Consider the following 20,022-nt stretch of genomic DNA (forward strand, 5'->3'; position numbering starts at 1 on the left):
AGGCCCGACGACAGCCCTGGACGCCGCCGGGAGAAGCCGAGGTCCGTCCCACGAGTGAGCGGTGGGCCGGTGACGCGGAGCGCGGGCAGCGAGGCCTCGTTTCGGGCCCTGGCAGGCTCGCCACTTTTGTAATGAATGTTGGGCCGGACCGCGTAGAAAGTCACGAGCCTGGACTACGCTTTCGCAAATGCACACACACACCAACTATATTAACTCAATAATGTACAAAGCCGGAATAGACACTGCAGCAAACAGACGGACTACACGCGGAAACACGAAGGTACCAATGACGGCGGACAAAGTCATGAAGGGAGTCGTATGCTCACAGACGGCGATCGCCGAGACCAGATGGTCTGGATGTGACGACTCGCGAGACGCAGTTCCCTGGCTGGCCACGGGGAGGTTACTGGAGTCGTTGTGGAGGTGTCTCACTGGACTACCACGTGACGGTGGCCGATGACTAGCGGCGGGACGGAAGGGCTTAGGCCTGCGCCACGGCGAGGCCTCGCTGCCCGCGCTCCACGCCACCGGAACACCGCTCACTCCGACGGGCGCAGCAGCGTCTTGTGGTCCCGTTGTCGGCCGTCGTCTCGTAGACAGCCCGAGTGGTGGCTCGGACGGAAGAGCCGGCGACGGTCCTCGGGCCTACACCGCAAGGGTGGCCGTCTTGCTGCCTCCGAGAACGAACAGCTTCCTCCACCTCCTCTTCTTCAGACTTGCGTCTTCCGTATGGTACACCCTTAAAATTCGGTGGATTGGCCTCTCCTTGATTTGGGACAGCGACACCTCATCACACCGTCATACACTTTAAATAATAAAAACCACTGCACGGGAATGTATTAATTTTGGTTTTAAGCACTAAAACGGAACGTTAATGCTTCAATTTTCACCCGAGCCCTCTATTACAACACCCATGAACCACGCTAGATCACGCGATTTCTGCAAGCAGCGAAGCGTCAGGTGCACTGATGCATGATCGAACGCCAGGACGGCGAAGCAGTACCAAAAAGGGCTACGGAAATGGGCCTAAACTCTGAGAAGAAGACAAAGAAAAATAGGAAGATAAGCCATTAAGACATTGAACGTGACACAGCCGGTTACGTGACTTTTAGACACGTGCCGGACACATGCCACCGCCAAAATAATTCAGTATTGAAACTTGCGCGTGCATATATACCTGCTTTTTTCGCTGCAAATGTCGTCGAGCGACAAGTCCCCTTGCCGATACGTAAGTAAACATCCTCGTTATTGTTCTTGCCCTGTGTTCGAATATATATATATACAGTATAGCCCACTTATAGCGAACCCGGTTTTAACGATATAGCGGCTATAACGATCAAATATTCGTTTCCCGTTACCATTGGTATACATAGATTTTCTGTCCAGATATAGCAAAAAGCGGATATAACGATATAACGAAGTGATTTTGGTTTCCCGTTTTGTTCGTTATAAGCGGGCTCACCTGTATATATATATATATATATATATATATATATATATATATATATATATATATATATATATATATATATATATATATATATATATATATATATATATATATATATATATATATATATATATAGCGAATAAGAATGGGAAATGAGAGGCTCGTTGAAAATAAGACAGAAATGAGTTGGCAGTCAAGAAAACCTCGGAAAGCAAAGTGGAGGATGTGGTAGGTCATTGAAACAGATAAAGAATTTGGAAAGAAAGAAAGAAAGTGGAGAAAAAATGCCCGCCAGGTGGGATCCGAACCCACGACCTCCAGAATACCGGTCTGGTGCGATAACCACTACGCTACCGGCGGAGCGATTCCCCCCCCCCCCTTCCCCCCCCCCCCACACACACTTTCTGGGGTATATATGTAAGGCATTTTTGTTTCCTGTGCTTGGGGGTGGTAGCCAGCGCCACTCGGACTACTCGGGGTGAAGGGGACCTTCTTTTTAACCCCCGGGCCGTGACTCGAGTGTCTACGACATGTCGAGAGTGGTCGGCCAGCATTCAACCCTCTTTAGCTCCCTAAGGAACCAAGACTGCCATGATAGAGGCCCTCGCTGTGCATGTAGCGAATCAGAATGGGAAATGAGGGCCTCGTTGAATTAAGACAGAAATAAGTGTTGGCAGTCAAGAAAACCTCGGAAAACAAAGGGGAGAGTGTGGTAGGTCATTGAAACACATAAAGAATTTGGAAAGGCAGAAAGAAAGCGGAAAAAAATGCCTGCCGGGTGGGATCCAAACCCACGCCCTCCAGAATACGCATCTAGTGCGATGACCACTACGCTACCGGTGGAGCTATTTTCCCCTCCACTTTCTGGGGTATTTATGTTTAGGTATTTTTGTTTCCTGTGCTTGGGGGTGGTAGCCAGCGCCACTCGGACTACTCGGGGTGAAGGGGACCTTCCTTGTAACCCCCGGGCCGTGACTCGAGTGTCTACGACATGTCAAGAGTGATCGACCAGCGTTGAACCCTCTTAAGCTCCCTATGGCACCAAGACTGCCAGAACAGAGGCCCTCGCTGTGCATGTAGCGAATCAGTATGGGAAATGAGGGCCTCGTTGAATTAAGACAGAAATAAGGGTTGGCAGTCAAGAAAACCTCTGAAAACAAAGGGGAGAGTGTGGTAGGTCATTGAAACACTGATTGCTGCGCTGTGCAACGGCGAAGGCCAACACCCGAAATGTGCATACTTGTTGCGTTTCATAATTTTTAAAAAGGTCACGCAGCTGGAAGTGCAAGGACTTTACAGGCGTGACCCTCAAGAACACCCTCCTACGTGGTTGAGCCGTTAGCTGCTGTCCACACGGATGCTGGTTCGATCCGCACACCCAACTCCCGTTTTACAGATGTAGACGAAAAACAAACCCTTTCATGGGCTACGATTTCGACGCACGTTAAAGATCCCTACGTGGTTAATTGTTTTACCGCCCTGCAATATGCGGTGTACCTCACAGCACAGTCCTGGGTAGCTTCGGGCAATCAAACACCAATCTCTTGGGATGTGTGTTTCTACGGGAATAGAAAGAAACAGGTCCCACAACATGGTTTTAAATTATTCAGTGCCAAGTTCCCAGATAAATAATTTCTGCTCTTTTTTGGTGCCTTCGGTCATCGAATAAGTAAAGCACCCAAACGTAGATTTTGCTCTAGACGTCACTTCATGTGTCTGACCTTTCGCAACCAAGCGTGTCATCACTGGGAAGGCAGCGAGCGCTGTGGTGCCTCATATAATTACCAGTTTGTCAGGACCTGCAGAGCGGACATGTCTCCGCTATTTTTTCTTAACGAATCCAAACAACGATAACAGCTAGGCCAGAGAAAACTGGGAGAAAGCTTCGCGTTTTAACCATTCTTCTGTTCCTTTTTATATTTTTATTTTTATTTTTCTTGGTATAAAATGTTTTTACCAGTTACCGGAACACGGTGTTCTCGTAAGTAGCCAAATTGAATCTTACGTTAACTTTTCATTCCCCCATTGAGTGATTGGTCTTTCCCTGTTTCTGGTCCCATCCCTCGGTAGTCATTCTGTCGAATCATCATCAGCTCAAGCTGTATGGTCGCATTTCACATGGGCTCCGTGTTCTTCGAGCAAATGTGCCATAATTTTTCTTGACCCTCCAAACCTGTAGTTGTCATCCAACTCAGCCAGTCCAAAGGTTCGCCCCGACCCCATGTTTGACCCGGTGGATGCGATTTTTAGATATTTAGGGCGCTGAACCACCAGCCAGGCCTACCGCGGCAGGTAGGCCTAACTCCCGAGAACGACATGCAAAGCTGTTTGCGTGATGGTGACGGCACTTCGCACGTGCAAATCCCTCATCCAAACCTAAATCAAGCTATGGAATCGGATATTACGAACCAGGACGGTCAACAGCCTGCCACTACGAATCAGGATGACGATTTCATCGAGGTCATGTCGAGATCCCAACGCTGACGCCAACGCGGCATCATCACGCCGCCAGCAACCGCTGTAGGCGTATCACCAGCCCAAGCGCAAGCAGCCAGCCTACTGCAAACACGTAAGCCAACCTTTCGTCCTCAGCCACTTCCCCGAGACGATTATAAGCTCGTCCTACGCCCGCAAGGTGGTTTACGCCTCCGAGACGTGGAATACACAGAAGTCGCACTGGCCCTGCTCAACGCGATTAACGCCACGTGGCGGAAAGCAAACCTCAGGCTTCGCATACACTCTACACAGAATAAGCCCTCCATCTGCAGAAGCAGCCCGAGCCCTCGTTCAAGTCAAGCAGATTGCTCTCGGCACCGCCATTCATCCAGTGTCACTGTACGGACTCGCTCCCGATGATTCCAGTAAGGGTGTAATCCACGGGGCTCCCCTCCGCCTCACAAATACTGAAATTCTTAGCAACCTCGACCAAACTGAGCACGGAATCTATGCAGTGCGTCGTCTTGGCCAAACCACTACCGTGAGTACGCTCAGAAGTTGCACAGAGAAAACTGGCTCCAGGTGTGCGACAGCTTGCAAGGCACTCTTACTACCCGCAAGACATGGCACATACGCAACCTCCTTAATCCCCTCACCAGGAAAGGGGAATCGAACCGAAACACCTCCCGCACCATACACGCGTACTCTGGCACACCCTACCAACTCATCCAGGGCCTTCAAAACAAATACCTACAAACAGATATAGCTGAACCTCCGCTACCATACACAGACACCCCCAATGAGTCCCTCGATCGGAATATACAGCTCTATGAACTCAGGGCTGCCTTGGAAGAATGCAAGAAAAAAAGCGCTCCTGGACCCGACCAAGTTACTTACAAGGTCCTCGCCAACCTTGGAGACGAAGCACAAGCGACCCTGCTCACTCATTTCAACAAGTTATGGTCGTCTGGGAAGCTTCCTACGCAACTGAAGACTGCTGAAGTACGTTTCATACTCAAGCCAGGCAAATCCCCACATATCGGCAACCTCAGACCGATTTCACTCACCTCCTGTATTGGAAAAGTACTAGAGCGCATTATCCTCAAGAGGCTCTAGCAGCATTTAGAAGATACAGGATAAATGCCAAACTCCATGTATGGATTTCGTCAACACCTCAGCACCCAAGACGTGCTCCTGCAACTGAAGGAAGAAATAATCGCACCAGCCACCCGTCACTCCCCTCGAGCCATCCTTGCCCTGGATCTTCAAGGGGCATTTGATAATGTGACCCACGCGGCGATTCTTGGTCGGCTTAATCAGACTGGCTGCGAAGAACGAACCTACAGCTACATCGCCGATTTTCTCGCACATCGCGGAGCCACCCTCAAACTAGGGGATCTCACCTCTAAACCAATCTCATTCGGCAGTCGCGGCACGCCCCAGGGGTCTGTATTGTCTCCCCTACTATTTAACATCGCATTCATTGGCCTTCTCGCTGCCCTAGAGCAAATACCCAACCTTCGACATGCCCTTTATGCGGATGATATCACCCTGTGGACGGGCACAGATTCTCTCGGGGGCTTCAAGAAACTCTCCAACGTGTTGCGGACACAGTGAACGCGCATGCCCAAGCCAATGGCCTCCGCTGTTCTCCTCAAAAGTCAGGATTAATTATATTTCGTAAGCACAGCCTCAACTCTGACCCTGACAAAATCTCGATTACCCTCGACGGACATACTATCCAACCGGCTAGAGCCCTGAAGATCCTGGGTCTTACTATCCAAGCCAACACCAGAAATGACCAAACACTTTACAACCTCAGTAAAGCAACTGATCAGGTAATACATATGATTCGTCGCGTCACCAACCGGCACCCAGGCATGAAAGAAAAAGATGCTCTTCGGCTCTTTCAGGCCTTTGTCATCTCCCGCCTCAGTTACGTCACGCCGTATATTGTCCCAACTCGAACCGACACCGACAAACTCAATCGCCTCATCCGGAAAGCAACAAAACAAGCTTTGGGTCTCCCGATGAGTACGTCTACGGCCAAACTACGTAGCATGGGGCTCCGCAATACCATCGAGGAGCTCATCGAATGACACCTTACCAGTCAACGCCTTCGACTTGCCCAAACCAAAGCAGGCCACCCGGTCCTTCGAAATAGTCAATGGTCATGCCCTGAGCAGACCCACCTGGTCACCATCCCCGACGCTTGGCGCCAGTCCATTTTTGTGTGCCCCCTTCCCAGGAATATGCACCCGGACCTCCACCCTGGTTGTAGAGAAGCCCGAAGCAAAGCCCACGAAAAACTTTACAGCAGCCGATCCGACGTAATCAACACAGATGCGGCGAGTTACCCAAATGACCAAACTATGGTGGCAGTGGTAACCTCTAAGAACGCCCTCATCACCACCACTTTAATCCGGACATCTTCCTTCCGGGACGCTGAAGAATTAGCTATTGCACTCGCCCTCACCCAAACCACCTCTAAGATTCATATATTGACCGATTCTCAAGCCGCCTGCCGCAGGCCCTTGTCGGGACGGGTGGCCCCGCCACATGCCGACTTCTGAAAGAACACCCGCATGCCCATCGGGTGGTCATTGTGTGGGCTCCCGCCCACTCTACATTGACAGGCAACACTTTCGCTATTCGACAAGCTCGAGACCTCACTCACCGAGCCCCTGAGACCGGGGCTGTTTCCGCACCTCTCCTCACCTACCAAGAAATCACCCAATACTGCCGAACCACGAAACAGATCTTTCCTAGTCCTCACACATCTTTTACCAAAAGCCAAGAAATTACGCTCAGACAAATTCAAGATGGCCCTTCTCCCCGCCCCCTCCGTATGCATTTACTCTTTCCTACATAGTACTCCGATAAGTGTAAATTCTGCCAGGAACCAGGAACTCTGACACACATATTATTCTACTGCACAAAACACTAACACCTTCCGCTCCTGAACCCGTCCCCTTCCCTTCAGCAGTAGAGATACTGCTGTCCACTGTCGACCTGACGACCAGATCCTGCTTGTGACTAGGGCTACGGCAGCCTGAACAGCACATGGGCTCCTGGACTGAGGAACCACTCTCACATTGTTTCGTACGTAATACAGTTGCCTCTCTCTCTCTCTCTCTCTCTCTCTCTCTCTCTCTCTCTCTCTCTCTCTCTCTCTCTCTCATTTTGTCACCCTGGTTGGTGGTCCATCGGTGGTTAGTGCTCAGCATTACATGTTCAGACCATGGTTACACCGTGGCCCAGATGAAACCCACCTGTTCCTCTCAATTTCAGCTATGATGTTTTCCAGCCGAGTTGTTCCCTCGTCCCAGACGCTCCTATCCCTAAGCGTTACTCGTATCGCAATCCTGGGTAAATTATTTTTTTCTCTTTTGAGTTAATTAACATGAAGGTGCTGGATTTTTTATGCCTTGGTGATTTTTTTAGTTCATTTCCAGGCTGTTAATCCTTTTTTATTTTATATGTGCTTTTAGTTTTGGTTTTGAGTCATTCGCGTAGAGGCGCTGCATTGGAGTGACCTTGGCAATTTTGTTAGTAAGTATTCCATTTTTATGGTGTTTTGTTTCTTCATACATTTTACATTTTTATTTCGCATTTTGCATTTTTAAGTTTATATTGCACCCCAGAGACCTGTAGGTAGTAGCTAAAGAATGCGACACATTTAAAAGCCGGCCACCTTTTTTATTTTCTCACACAAGCATGTGTCGCGTAAAAGCTGGGAATTCTATTCAATTTGTAAACCTGGTTCGTGCATGCTCTCTGAGAGACTGTTCCCACCGGACCATGGCAGCCACCTGCATTCCGACTGGCAATGTTTTAATGCGTACGTACACAGCAGCACCTATTTTTATTTGGACACTTTCAGCTTTGTATACACCAAAGAGAAAGCCGATAACTTGACGACATTTCAGTTTGACGTTCCCCTCGCAGTACAGCACCCGCAGATCTCCGGCAAACGAAAAGGAAGAGCAGGAGAAAGGCTGAGGAAAAGAAGGGGGGAGGGGGGGGGGGGTGAGGTGTTCGCTCAGGTATAGCGCCAGCGGGACGCGGGGGAGTTCGCAAAGACGGGCGCCGCTTCTCGCCGAGAGAAGGCCGCTGCTGCAACACTGCGCATGACCGGAAATGTGCAGCGCCCAGTCGGCCCGCGTCGTTTCAGCGCGGCCAGCGCGGCCCTCTCTCCCAACGGTGGCAGCGGGCCATGCCTTGGGTTGGCTTTCCCTCAATAGCCGGAACCTCCGTCGTCTGCTGCCGCGAGCGTCGCGGGGAAACTCAGACGGCGACCACTCTTTCGCTGCTCCGGTGGCCGACTGCTGCGTCGTCTGCTCTTGCCCTGTTGCCAGACTGTCTTGTTGCATCCGCGCCGTATTAGCGCGTGTCGTGTTCGCTAGGCAGCGATCGTCATCGATTACGCACAGCCACTGACACTCGATTTTTTCTCCGTCCGTACCGAGCGCGCGAGAAGAGCGACCATTCGAACCTCGTCGAGGCACCGGCTGGGCCACGCTGCTCCCGCTGTCACCTCCGGCGTGCTCTGGTACAAGAAACAGACGCTCCCCCCTTTGGCTCCTCGTCGTCTCACCGCTGCATCTGCACGCTCACCATTTGCTAACTCGTGGACTGTCTGCCGCGATCGACCCTGTGCCGTTAGCATTTCGCGGTGAGTGGACGCTGAATTGGAATGCCGTACTGATACAGCTGACTAATAGACAAGTTTTCGCGAGGTAACAACGATAAATAACCAAGAAAAACGACAACGGAAGGACGTGGTGAGAATCGCATCAAGAGCAGTTTCATCATGGTGCGTCTCACAGCGTGACTACCTATACCGGCCGGTTTAGTCTGTGGACAGTACTTTCGCAGCATCAGAAGTGGACGGTGCTACTGTTTTCGATCAGCGGGAGGTGACTCCACAGGTGTCCGGAGCGACCGCGCGCCCGAAACACAGCGCACCTGGAACTGGATGGCCCACGGGACCTTTGTTTAGCCGACAAGCGCTGCTGCGTCCAGCAATGCAACAGCGTACGAGCAAGTTCTGCTAACTTTGTGCTCTCAGCGCCGCACAATCAAGCAGTTTTCGTTGCGGAAATGTCAAGAAGGAAGCAAGCCAAGCCCAGAGCCCTGAAACGTAAGCATGTTCGCTGATTTGCTAAATATTTTATTTGATTTGTAGGTTTTTTTAGGGAAGTTTCTGCTGCTAAAAGCCCGTCGAGTTGTCAAGTGACAGCACTGCCAAAATATGACAGACAATGTCAGTTGACAGCCAGGAGCGGCTTTAAACAGTTAAATAAGCGCGTAATACAAAACGTGGAAGTGCACACTGGAATGGGATAAGCGGGTTTGCGGAGACTGCTTCAACGGAGCGGTTCATTACCAGCTTTAAGTTTCAATTTGCGCAGCTTCTCTTTGCAGAGGAAAACGCCTATTGACACTTTGGCTAAGTCCGCAAATCGAAGCAGTATAGCGAATTGTTTTAAAACTGATTTCGCAGCGCTTTAGTTAGAGGTTCTAGGACAGTTCTTGGTGAACCAAATCAACCTTGCAAGGTTGTATTTGGCGCCGTTTCCCAAAGAAAATGTCTGCCCCAAGGAAATAGTAAACGAAGTACCGGAATGCAATAGCTATGCCCGGTTTGTTCGGACTCGCCACGTGCGACAACAATGCCGTCGGTGCCGACAGCTACAGATAGCACATATTTTTCGTACAGGTTCAAGACCATCGCTTCAGAGGTGCGATGCCCCCATCTCTCCCCCCCCCCCCCCCCAAAAAAAAAAAAATGCGAGAAACATGCTCCCCGGGTGGGACCCAAACCCACGACCCGAACCCATGGTCTTGGGTTAAGGTCCCACCGGGCAGCATGTTTTTCTCCACTTTCTGTCTATTTTTCGAACATTTCAAAAACTATGTCTGTTTCAAGAAGAATAAATGATGGACCACCTTTTCCCCCTCGCCTTCCTTGGCGTACTTGACTGCTGGCCTTTCTGCCTGTGTTTGTTCAGCAAGTCCCTCATTTCTAATTCTGATTCACTCTCTCTGTGTGTATGTATGTATATATATATATATATATATATATATATATATATATATATATATATATATATATATATATATATATATATATATATATATATATGTATATATATATATATATATATATATATATATATATATATATATATATATATATATAATGCTTGTTTCCTAGTCTTTATTGAACGAAGCACAGACGTCATTGTCTGCTTAGATGGTAGACGGGGGGGGGGGGGGGCTACGTTATCCACGGTGGCTGCACGACAAAGGGTACGAGCCTCCCCATTGCCCCTTTTCTCCGTCGAGCAACTGTCCCTAAGATTGTCCTTTAATCTCTACCGCGAAAAAGGATGCCCTCCCCCTCCTTCCATCCTCCTCTCCCCTCAGATGAATGTTTTTGTTTGGGCGCTTTGTTTGGTGGGAGACTCCAGCATCTCGTCTGATACGGACATAGCCCATTAAGATGTGTCAAGCTCAATGAAGTCTTCTACAACACACCACTGGCCACCGCTTTCGGTCGAGGAAAGTTTTGCTTGAACGAACTTTCTCCGTTCTCTCTTCAAGTTCGTACAAGTAAAATTTCATTGTATTTCGTTTCATTACTGATCTCCAGTTCTGAACAACATGATTCAGTGATGCGCAAAGACCCCGAACGTGCGTTAGTCAGAAACTTCCACATAGTTTCATTCAAACCACGGCGCTATTTCGGCAAAACAAAAGACGGGTTCACACACACGGGGCTCATTCGGGATTGGCCATCGCCCTGCCCAACACTGTACGGGCCAACCGTGCCACGGCAAAGAAGTACGCCACACGATCCGCCGGGCCAAATATGAACCGTTCTCGTTTAATCGAACTATTCGGTGAATGTAACCCCGCATCCTTCGTGTCAAGACGCATTCTGGCCCCTATCAACGATCCAAAGCGGGAGCTTCGTTCCGTCTGGTGTATTTTTTCTTTTTTTGGGTAACAACGTCCTCTTTTCTAGTTGAAATACACTATTGTTATTTCATTTACGAAAAATAAACATTGGGAACATAGCTGTGCAGCGTGATGACATTGTAACTTCGTATTGTAGAGAGGTTTGGGCAACATCAACTGCCAGCCTCCCCCCCTCCCCGCACATTTTGCTTTCTCATATTTCTTTCTGCTTCTCCTGTGTTTTACTCTTCCGTCTTCCATCACTTATCCTATAAAGCACAAGTTGTGCATGCATGAACACATCGCAAAACGCGGTGCACGCCCGTAACCTGGTTTTAACAGCTGAAGATGTCCAGTCGGCTCCACGGTGAAGAGACGTCAGGTGTTCAGCAGCCTCACGGATGCTCAGTACCCAGTCTGCACCCGCTGCGGTAGAAGTAATTGCAGCACTTTTACACCCCGGTTTTTTTTTTTTTTTTTTTTGGGGGGGGGGGGGGCTATTCTCTGGGTACCGCCGGAAATTCATCAAACAACGACACTGACAAATTTCAGTTACGCTAAATTGATTATTTTTTACACTACGTTCGTGGCGAATTTTTTTACATTTGTTTGTTTCAGAAGTGTAAAACAAACTAATACTCTCTAAATATTTCCGTCAGTCCGCTTCCCCTCAATGCACCCGTATGGTAAATTGCTACATCGATGGGAGAAACTGAAAAATGTCAAAACGAGGCACATGACTTGGCAAATAATTATTTATCCGTGCTGTAGCAATACAACAAAACGCCGTGCTTGCGTTACGCGGTGCCACCCCGCGCACCACGTATTCGTGCTCAAGCCGGACGTAGGGCTTCGTCATTGCCCTACATTGACATTTTTATTGCAGTCGTTGGGCGCTTAGCCGCGTTGTTGGATAAAGAGCCCACATTTTTAAGGGCACATGGATGGCACCGAGCTCCCCGCAATATCATATGAATGCTTCAAGCTCACTCTTCGTTTCTCAGTTCCAGTCGTCAGTTCCTATTATACTTACCCGGGAAAGCCATGTCAGAGGAGGCATACCATAAGAAGTTGCATGCTTAATCATTTTTCTCTTTATCTTTATTACCTCGCCCTTTCCCTCGGTCTTCTTTTCTCAATATCTGCAATACTTTCTCTCCCGTCGCTTCTTCTCTCTCATATGGATACTTACAGCACAACGCTGTTTTTTTTTTTTTCGTATTATCAAGTCGTGAACAGGTCACTGATAGAAGCAGTGGTTTTAGTGGGCCAAAATAGGACCTCGTACTCACCAGTTGGCATAGAAACTGTAATTTCTAATTATGGCGCTCAGTTTAATGAAGCAAAGGCAAATCAAAACAAGGTGGCTAAGTGTTGAAGCCTGAGTCATGGCGACACTGCATGTATGATGGTACAAGACAAAAAGTAAAATGTTTAGACCTTGCCATTATACTCCAATAGTAAACTAACTTCTGAAGTAAATCAAGCCTAAGCAATGATGCTAGTTGCAGCGAGATTATACATATGACTGTAAAACCCTGTGCGCATCTCCACGCGTCTCTCCCCGTTATTAAAGCCTGAGACACACGTAAATAGAAGACGTTCGTGCTGCTAGTGCCTCCTTACAGCGGACAAAAAAATCCCTGCTTGCCAAAATGCCCTTAGCAGATCAGTAAACAAACGAAAACAACCGACAAATTATGTCGATACAGTTTACGGAGATAATTAGGAATTAATCTCGATGCGCGCATAAAAAAGTAAAATAGATGCCCGAAAAACACCTAATTGCACCATTTCCCCCCTCTTCTTTGTTTTGATATCCGCAGGCTGATTCCAGAACAAACGAGGCAAAAACCACACTCTGAATTTGACGCGGAGACGTGGCAAACCTGTTGTCGTAAACTTTTGAAGGGCCGAATTTATGGCACCCTTTTATACGGATTCAAGCTGGAATTTAGCCTTATCGCTTCAATCAAATTTCATCTTCAGGGAGTCGAATTTGATTTCACTGGAATTTTTCGATTTCCGCGTAACATCCGTGAGGATAAGTAAATTTGCTCTACTAGGCCCCATCAGCATTTCCGGTCCTGTATACGCTTATTTTCGCAAGGCTTCATTTTTTGCTGGTGGTGTATTATGTGCGGATTCGGGCTGTTTGCATGCCCTGACTGACTCCCCTGCTTTGGGAGAAAACGGCTGAAAGCAATCGACCAGATATAGGGCAAACGATAAGGCGTTCTACATAGTGTAATACGACCTGGAAGAAGGATAGTATATTCCATACTGAAACCTCCAAAGCAAAGCCATTCCGCAAAAAAAAACAAGAAACAATATCCGTCAAAAGGTATAAAACCACGTACGAGAGCTTTCCCGCCCACCATGCGCTAGGCATTTCACCCGCGACATCTCGCAGCCTCGTAACGACATTCCATAGACCTCAGTGGACAATCGTTAAAGAGGTTGCACCGATGCTACGGAACGGACAAGGGCTGCATGCGGGAGGTATTTTGGTGTCTAGGAACTCCGTCTCTCGCTACATGTATGTATGTATGTATGTATGTATGTATGTATGTATGTATGTATGTATGTATGTATGTATGTATGTATGTATGTATGTATGTATGTATGTATGTATGTATGTATGTATGTATGTATGTATGTATGTATGTATGTATGTATGTATGTATGTATGTATGTATGTAGAAAGAGAGAGAGAAAAGCAAACGGAAAGGCCGAGAGGTTATCCACGCTTAAGCCCGGATTGCTACTCGACACTGGGGAAGGGGTGTGCAGGGTATAAAAGAGAAAGCAAGCAAAAAAGAGGGGAAAGGTGAAGGGCCGCGCACACACTTCAGTCCCTTTGCGGGCACTATAGTCTTTCGGCTAAGCCTGTTTCCTTCATAAAACGCAAAATGGCTTTTGTTGCCTTCTGCGAAGTCTATTCTAGGGGTCGGTGTCCTAGAATAGTCTCCAGTGTGAATGGTTGATTTCCAATCGGTTGAGCTCGGCGGCCAAAACACGTCTTTCTGATGTATGTATGTATGTATGTATGTATGTATGTATGTATGTATGTATGTATGTATGTATGTATGTATGTATGTATGTATGTATGTATGTATGTATGTATGTATGTATGTATGTATGTATGTATGTATGTATGTATGTATGTATGTATGCATGCATGTATGTCTGTATGTATGTATGTAGCGAATCAGAATGGGAATTGATGGGCTCATTGAATGAAGACAGACATAAGGGCCAGCGGTCAGTAACGCCTAGGAAAGCAAAGGGGAAAAGGTGGTAAGCAATGTATTATTTTTGAAACAGATATTGTTTTTGAAATGTTTGAAAGATAGAAAGTGGAGAAAAACATGCTCGCCGGGTGGGACCCGAACCCACGACCCCCAGACTACTGGTATAGTGCGATACCAATTATGCTACCGGAGAGCCTGTGCTCCCCTCCACTTTCTTCGTTATTTATGTTAAGCTAATTGTTTCCTACACTTGTGGGCCGTAGCCAGCGGGTATACTGAATATCTTGACTTCGCTTATCGTAACAATAAAAGAAGACGGACTAGTCCCCTATGCCTCCCTTGGTGTCGTAGACTGTGCTGGCTATCCTTTCTGTACTTCTTCGACGAGCCCCTCATTCCTAATGACATACATACATACATACATACATACATACATACATACATACATACATACATACATACATACATACATACATACATACATACATACATACATACATACATACATACATACATACATACATACATACATACATACATACATACATACATACATACATACCTACATACATACATACATACATACGTACATACATACATACATGCAGCGGTGGGCAATTGATCGATTAACCTTCCGATTAATCGATTAATGCTTTAGTCACGATTAATTTTTAACGGTTAATCGGTTAAGTTCACGTGAGCGAAATCAAACAAGGATGTCATGGTCATATTGTCCGCAAGCATGTTGAGGATCACCTTCGGGTTCAAATAGTACGCCTTACGTCACAACAAAAAACGATGCAAGTATGCTCAGAGATGATAGTGATTAAAACCACAAGCTGATATCCAAGGCAGATGGAAGAATGGCTACTCTAAATACGGTTAAACTTGTATATAACGAAGTTGACAAAAATTCGCAATTTTTCGTTACATGCAGGTTTTCGTTACATGCAGGATTCGAGCTAAGGCTCGCGTGAATGAAGCAGAAACGAAACCAAAATGCTAGAGATCAGTGATGGTGAACTTATCCTTAACGTATTTATTTCACAGTGAAAAACTGCGTGCTTGGCTCCTGCTGCTTTCCCACAAACTTAGTGACTACACAGCACTTCAAAGAAGCGAGGTCACTTACCTCCGTGTTTACAAACGTAACTTAAGTATCACATTTGTTTGTTGACACTTTTGGGTGCCTTAACTCGTTTCAAGGACAAACTAATGTTGAAATGGCGCCTTTTCGCGAATTTGATGCTCTTTGTCCCACTCAAAATTGTTGATAGGGTGCTAGTTGGGATACTGTACCGGGAGGCGATGTTCATTTTTCGGCCGACGGAGATGCCATTCAAAATTTCGAACTTGTCTTGAAAATACAAAACGTTTTGTTTTCTGGTAGCAGCACTCATCACTGACAAACCGACACCACAAATAGCAGTGGAGACGCGCACCTACACTCCGACGGGAAGGCCTAGCACAACCGAAACCGCACTGACACTAGAAAGTGCTAAACCAGCGGAGCTTGCGGGCACGAGTACAAGCAAAAAAAAAAAAAAAACACTGTACGAGGCTGAAACCGGCCTTAAAACTTCGCTTAATGAATAAAATTTGTTTCCCACGACCGTAATCGCATGCTCCACGATACACGAAATTCCATCAAACTGTGCTGAAAGAAACGTGAGCTCATTAGCTGTCAAAGAGATGGAGGGTCGCTGATATAGCCTTGCATGCAATGCTTTTTTCGCTTTGAGAGCTCGGCACTCAATTTTCGCGCAAACGTTTATTGTCCAGGGAAACAAATCTTATTCACTTATCGCAGTTTCTTCATCTCCAGCGCTGCCTTTTTTGTGTGTGTGCTCGTGCCTGTTTAAAACTTTTCAGTGATTCTTTACCATCTGTCTTAACAACCACACTTCGAACTGCAACATCTGTTTTGAACGGCCTTGGTCGATGCTGCTATAACTAAAAGGGGTGGTTTACACACTGGGTAAATGTAGCCAACTTTACGAAGCACTCCTGCGCTTCATGCGCAGTGCAGGGATTTCCGACCATATCTGAATGCGCTGCCATCTTTTCTCCCCGCCATGACTGGCGTAAACCATGGCGACGCGACATGAGGTAAACGTATTAACAATAGCATTTCAAAATACACATGATGAATCACCAAACAGCATAAAGTATTATTGCTTCTGGAAACTCGGTACTTACTTCTGTTGTTTTAATTTGACACAACGATGGGATCGGAACACTATTAACAAGCTTCAGAAAGGCGACCGAAATCCGTTCCCAATTTTCGCGCTAATACGTTTTGCAGGCAGTTATCAGTACTGAATGTAAGCACCGAATTCAATGTATGGAAATGTTCAATTCCCATTAATTAAGTGTGTGTTGAAGGGGGGGGGGGGGGAATCTCGTCTTAAAAGGAAATTATAGAATTCCCTTAAAAATAGCGAAGACAACTGGTTTATCTTCTTGAGTTTGTCGGGTCGGGACGAGTTTGAGATGATATTGATGTTCGGAAATAAGTTAAGGCGGAGTGTACAGCGTTCAGCGTACGTTGAAGCGTATTTCCCTAAACGAGCCTATAAACGTCAAAGGTGAGGTTAAGGCTGACGTGAGGTCGAGAAAAATGTTTTGCGATTGAAGCGAGGTAAGAAATAAGCAGTGACATAACTTTCCCACCTCTGTGCTTGAGCGTCGGCTTTTATCGCTTGGTCCTGACTTCTTTATGGTAGTTCACCCTTTCATAGGATGAAAAGCAATGTAGCCGTGTGTTTGTTTTTTAGATAAGGATTAATCGTCATTACACCCGAGAGCACGGAAGTTCATTGACGAGTCCTCCTTCCCGTCCTGGGCAATCTGTCATCGTGCGTAGTTTGCGCCCGGTGACAACGACAACACAAGTGGCCTCAAACAAGAAAACCTATGAAGAAGAAAAGCCTTACATTTGCCTCTCCAAGACTCTCGCATTGTACGCGCGCGGTGTATCAGGTTACATCAAGCACTAGCAAGAGAAACGAAACAGGGACGTCAGCGCGACGAAGAGGGAACCTATAATTCCGGTCGCATTACTTTTCCGGGGCGCTACACGCTTGTCGACAAAAAAGAAAAAAAAAAAGAGAGAAACCGCCTTTCGTTCCCCTTCCCCGTATTTTTTTTTTTTTTTTTCTTAACAGGACGAATGGACAAGACGAGGGGCTCGGAAATGTACAACTGTGTTCGCAAATGTAACCGGAACTGCAGATGCAAGAGGTGTCGCTTCTTGAGCCGTTGCCAGGCGTGTCAACAATTCCGACACTTCTCTGCGGTCGCACAATGGGAGCAGAAAGAGCCGCGCAGGAAGTGCGCCGGCCCGCTTGGGAAGCCAGCGCCGATGCCCGCCCCGCCAGCCTCCGAGTCACCACTGTCGCACTCTTCGCTTTCTTCCCGCCGCCTGAATGGGGAGCGGGGGTGACAGACCCAGGATTGTCCCTCGGCTTCCAGCGCTTCCCTGTTGGGCGTCGTCGCCGGCATTGGGGCAACTTTCACCTGCGCCTTCCGCTTTCGGCGGGGAAACCCGGTGACCTTAAAGTGAGCGTCGCCATTCAGAGACGTCTTGGCGCGAATCCCCCCCCCCCCCCCCCCTTCCATTTCTGTGTCCGACCCGAGTGTCCGAGCGCGTACAAGGTGCAGTCGGCGTGAAGAAGGCGTGCACGCCCACGGACCAGCGGCTCGAGAGCCGGCTCGTTGCGAAACAGGCCCAGGCGGCCTTCTTGCGGCCACAAAGGAAACGGCGGCGGCCCACGTCCGACTCCCGCGGGGCCTCGGCCCACTGGCGAGCCTCCCCTGGGCCAGAGCGCGGGGTGCCTGGCGCACAATGAACGTGCGTGTCGGGAACGGGGCTCCCGTCGTGAATATGCATCCCCGGTTATTATTTATAGCTCTCTACCGCGTTAGAAGCATTTGGAAAGGGAATGTCCGCGTCCACTTCTGGCTTCGGATTCTCCGGTCAGTTATTATTGATGCACCCGCAGTGCGCCCGACACCGGGAGACCTTTATCCTCGTGTCCCTACTCTCTACTTACTTTTTTTACGCGCACATTGGTGGCCCTACGCAGCGCCTTGCCCATTGCGCGTACGTCTCCCGCTTGGTGTCAATATGTCACCGACGAACACTCCGAGCGGTCCCATGAATTTAAAAAAAAAAATGGCGCAAGCTACGAAAATTGGGGCCCTTGTCGAAATGTCCCTGTCGTGGCTGAGGGGAAAAGGGAGAAACGGGAGGGCTTATTATGACGCCGTTGTAAGCCGGAGGTGTGAAAAAGTTTTGGCATTTGGAATTGTAAGTCTGTGATGCTGTAAATTGTATCGTTCGCGTGTGAACATTGGTCCCTTCATGTTCCCTTCCGACGTTGCGCCTCCGAAGAGCTCGGGTAGATGGTTTGTTTGGTTTCTCCTCAATGCGTGGCAAATCCCGTAAGAAAGTATTATTAGTTGGCGCTTGCGCTGTATATTTATCTGTTGCAAAATGAAGGGACGTGAAGGCAGGCTCATGAATGTCCAGTGGCGGTATTTTTTTCATGCCGTTGACATCTGCTGCTGTGCGTAGCATTGTCTGGTTGAGAAAAATTATCTGGTAGGGTTGAAATGCAAACCGTGTTCATTGCCTTCCAAGGCTTTCGTTTTTTCTACCCAATACTCAGTGTTAATGTTCCTCTCATTCAGAACAAAAAAAAAAACACGCTTATTTCAGGCAAAACAAAAGTACGTAGCCGAGAGTACCAGCGTTCTGTTAATTATGAATACATATTGGGTTTTCTTTTAAGAAAGCAAATAAAAAGCGTATTAAAAACGGTGTTGAAGAGAGGCGAGATCAAAGCAAACACATTTTCCAGACATGTCGGTGCGAGCTCCTCGAAGCAGAACAAAAAACAAGAGATAAAGAAAAGGACGTGCGCGTTTTCAACAGATGGCGTGCGAGCAGTGCGAACGCGGAAAAACTGAACGGAAACAAACAAACCTTCAATGGATTTATCCTGGAAAGAGCGAGGGGGGAGAGGGAGAAAAGGGAGTTACATTGCAGGGGCGGAAGAAGATGACATTTTCTATCAAGATTTGCAGCGGGAGGGGGAGGGGGGGGGGAGGGGGGGAGGGGGGGGGGAATTTCATACGCACTTCTCCGTGCTGCACACACACAAAAAATACACCGCCACCACCTAAGTGCATTCTACGATAGCGAGCATGTCGGTGAAACATATGTTGGCAATGTTGACACGTTGACAAATACACAGTCAAGGCAAAACATTAGTACATAACGGGGCCTCGCAGTGTTCTTTTGTTTCAAAATACACATTCAAGGGGTTGTAACGAAAACCGGCACCAGAAAGGGTCGTACGAGCTAAGGAAAAACTCAGTGCACCCACATGTGGTCACGTGGTCGAAGACACCACCGCCGCGGTTGACCGCTGCTTCGTCGGTATGGGTTTTGAGAGCCTGCCCGGTTGGCGGGTGTTCCGCATAGCAGTCACGCGATCGTTCTCAGAGCGCGCAAATATTTCGCGTGTTGTTAGAATGAATACTATAATAGCAAAGGCACCGCGACTAATACGATTCAACTATGAATGCTACGCACTTGGTGACAGTTGCGCTATGGGACGTTTGTGCCCCAAGTTTTTTTCTTTCAGTGTCGAGCGATAGAAGTAATAAAAAACAGGGATGCCACTTTGCGGTTTCTGATGGTCGCTATTTTGTCGAGACAACATGTTCGAGCCAACAAACCATCGACATCCACAACGCAAATGGCGTCTGGATGCAGTTTCCTAGCAATATTCTTATTTCATATTCTTTCTTGCTGTAGATAAACGCGGAAATGTCCATCTGTCTGTCTCTCTGTCTGCCTGCCCGCCTGCCTGTCGACTGGAAATTGATTGATTGTAGGGTTTAACG

At 47.7% G+C, this 20,022-nt stretch overlaps 1 protein-coding gene across 1 annotated transcript in view; it reads left to right on the top strand.

Moving 5' to 3' along the window:
* The first annotated feature begins 8,180 nt into the window (after nucleotides 1-8,180).
* L (zinc finger protein Lobe) overlaps nucleotides 8,181-20,022 on the top strand; it is a 203,644-nt gene continuing 191,802 nt past the window's right edge. The window contains exon 1 of the mRNA XM_077686806.1: nucleotides 8,181-9,029. Within this exon, the coding sequence (XP_077542932.1) occupies nucleotides 8,990-9,029 (40 nt within the window). The 5' untranslated portion in view covers nucleotides 8,181-8,989. The remainder of the gene's footprint in view (nucleotides 9,030-20,022) is intronic.

This window comes from Haemaphysalis longicornis, unplaced genomic scaffold (assembly GCF_048455015.1).
Source record: "Haemaphysalis longicornis isolate Haplotype H1 unplaced genomic scaffold, Haemaphysalis longicornis Haplotype H1 scaffold_1, whole genome shotgun sequence".
Classification (NCBI taxonomy): Eukaryota; Metazoa; Arthropoda; class Arachnida; order Ixodida; family Ixodidae; genus Haemaphysalis; species Haemaphysalis longicornis.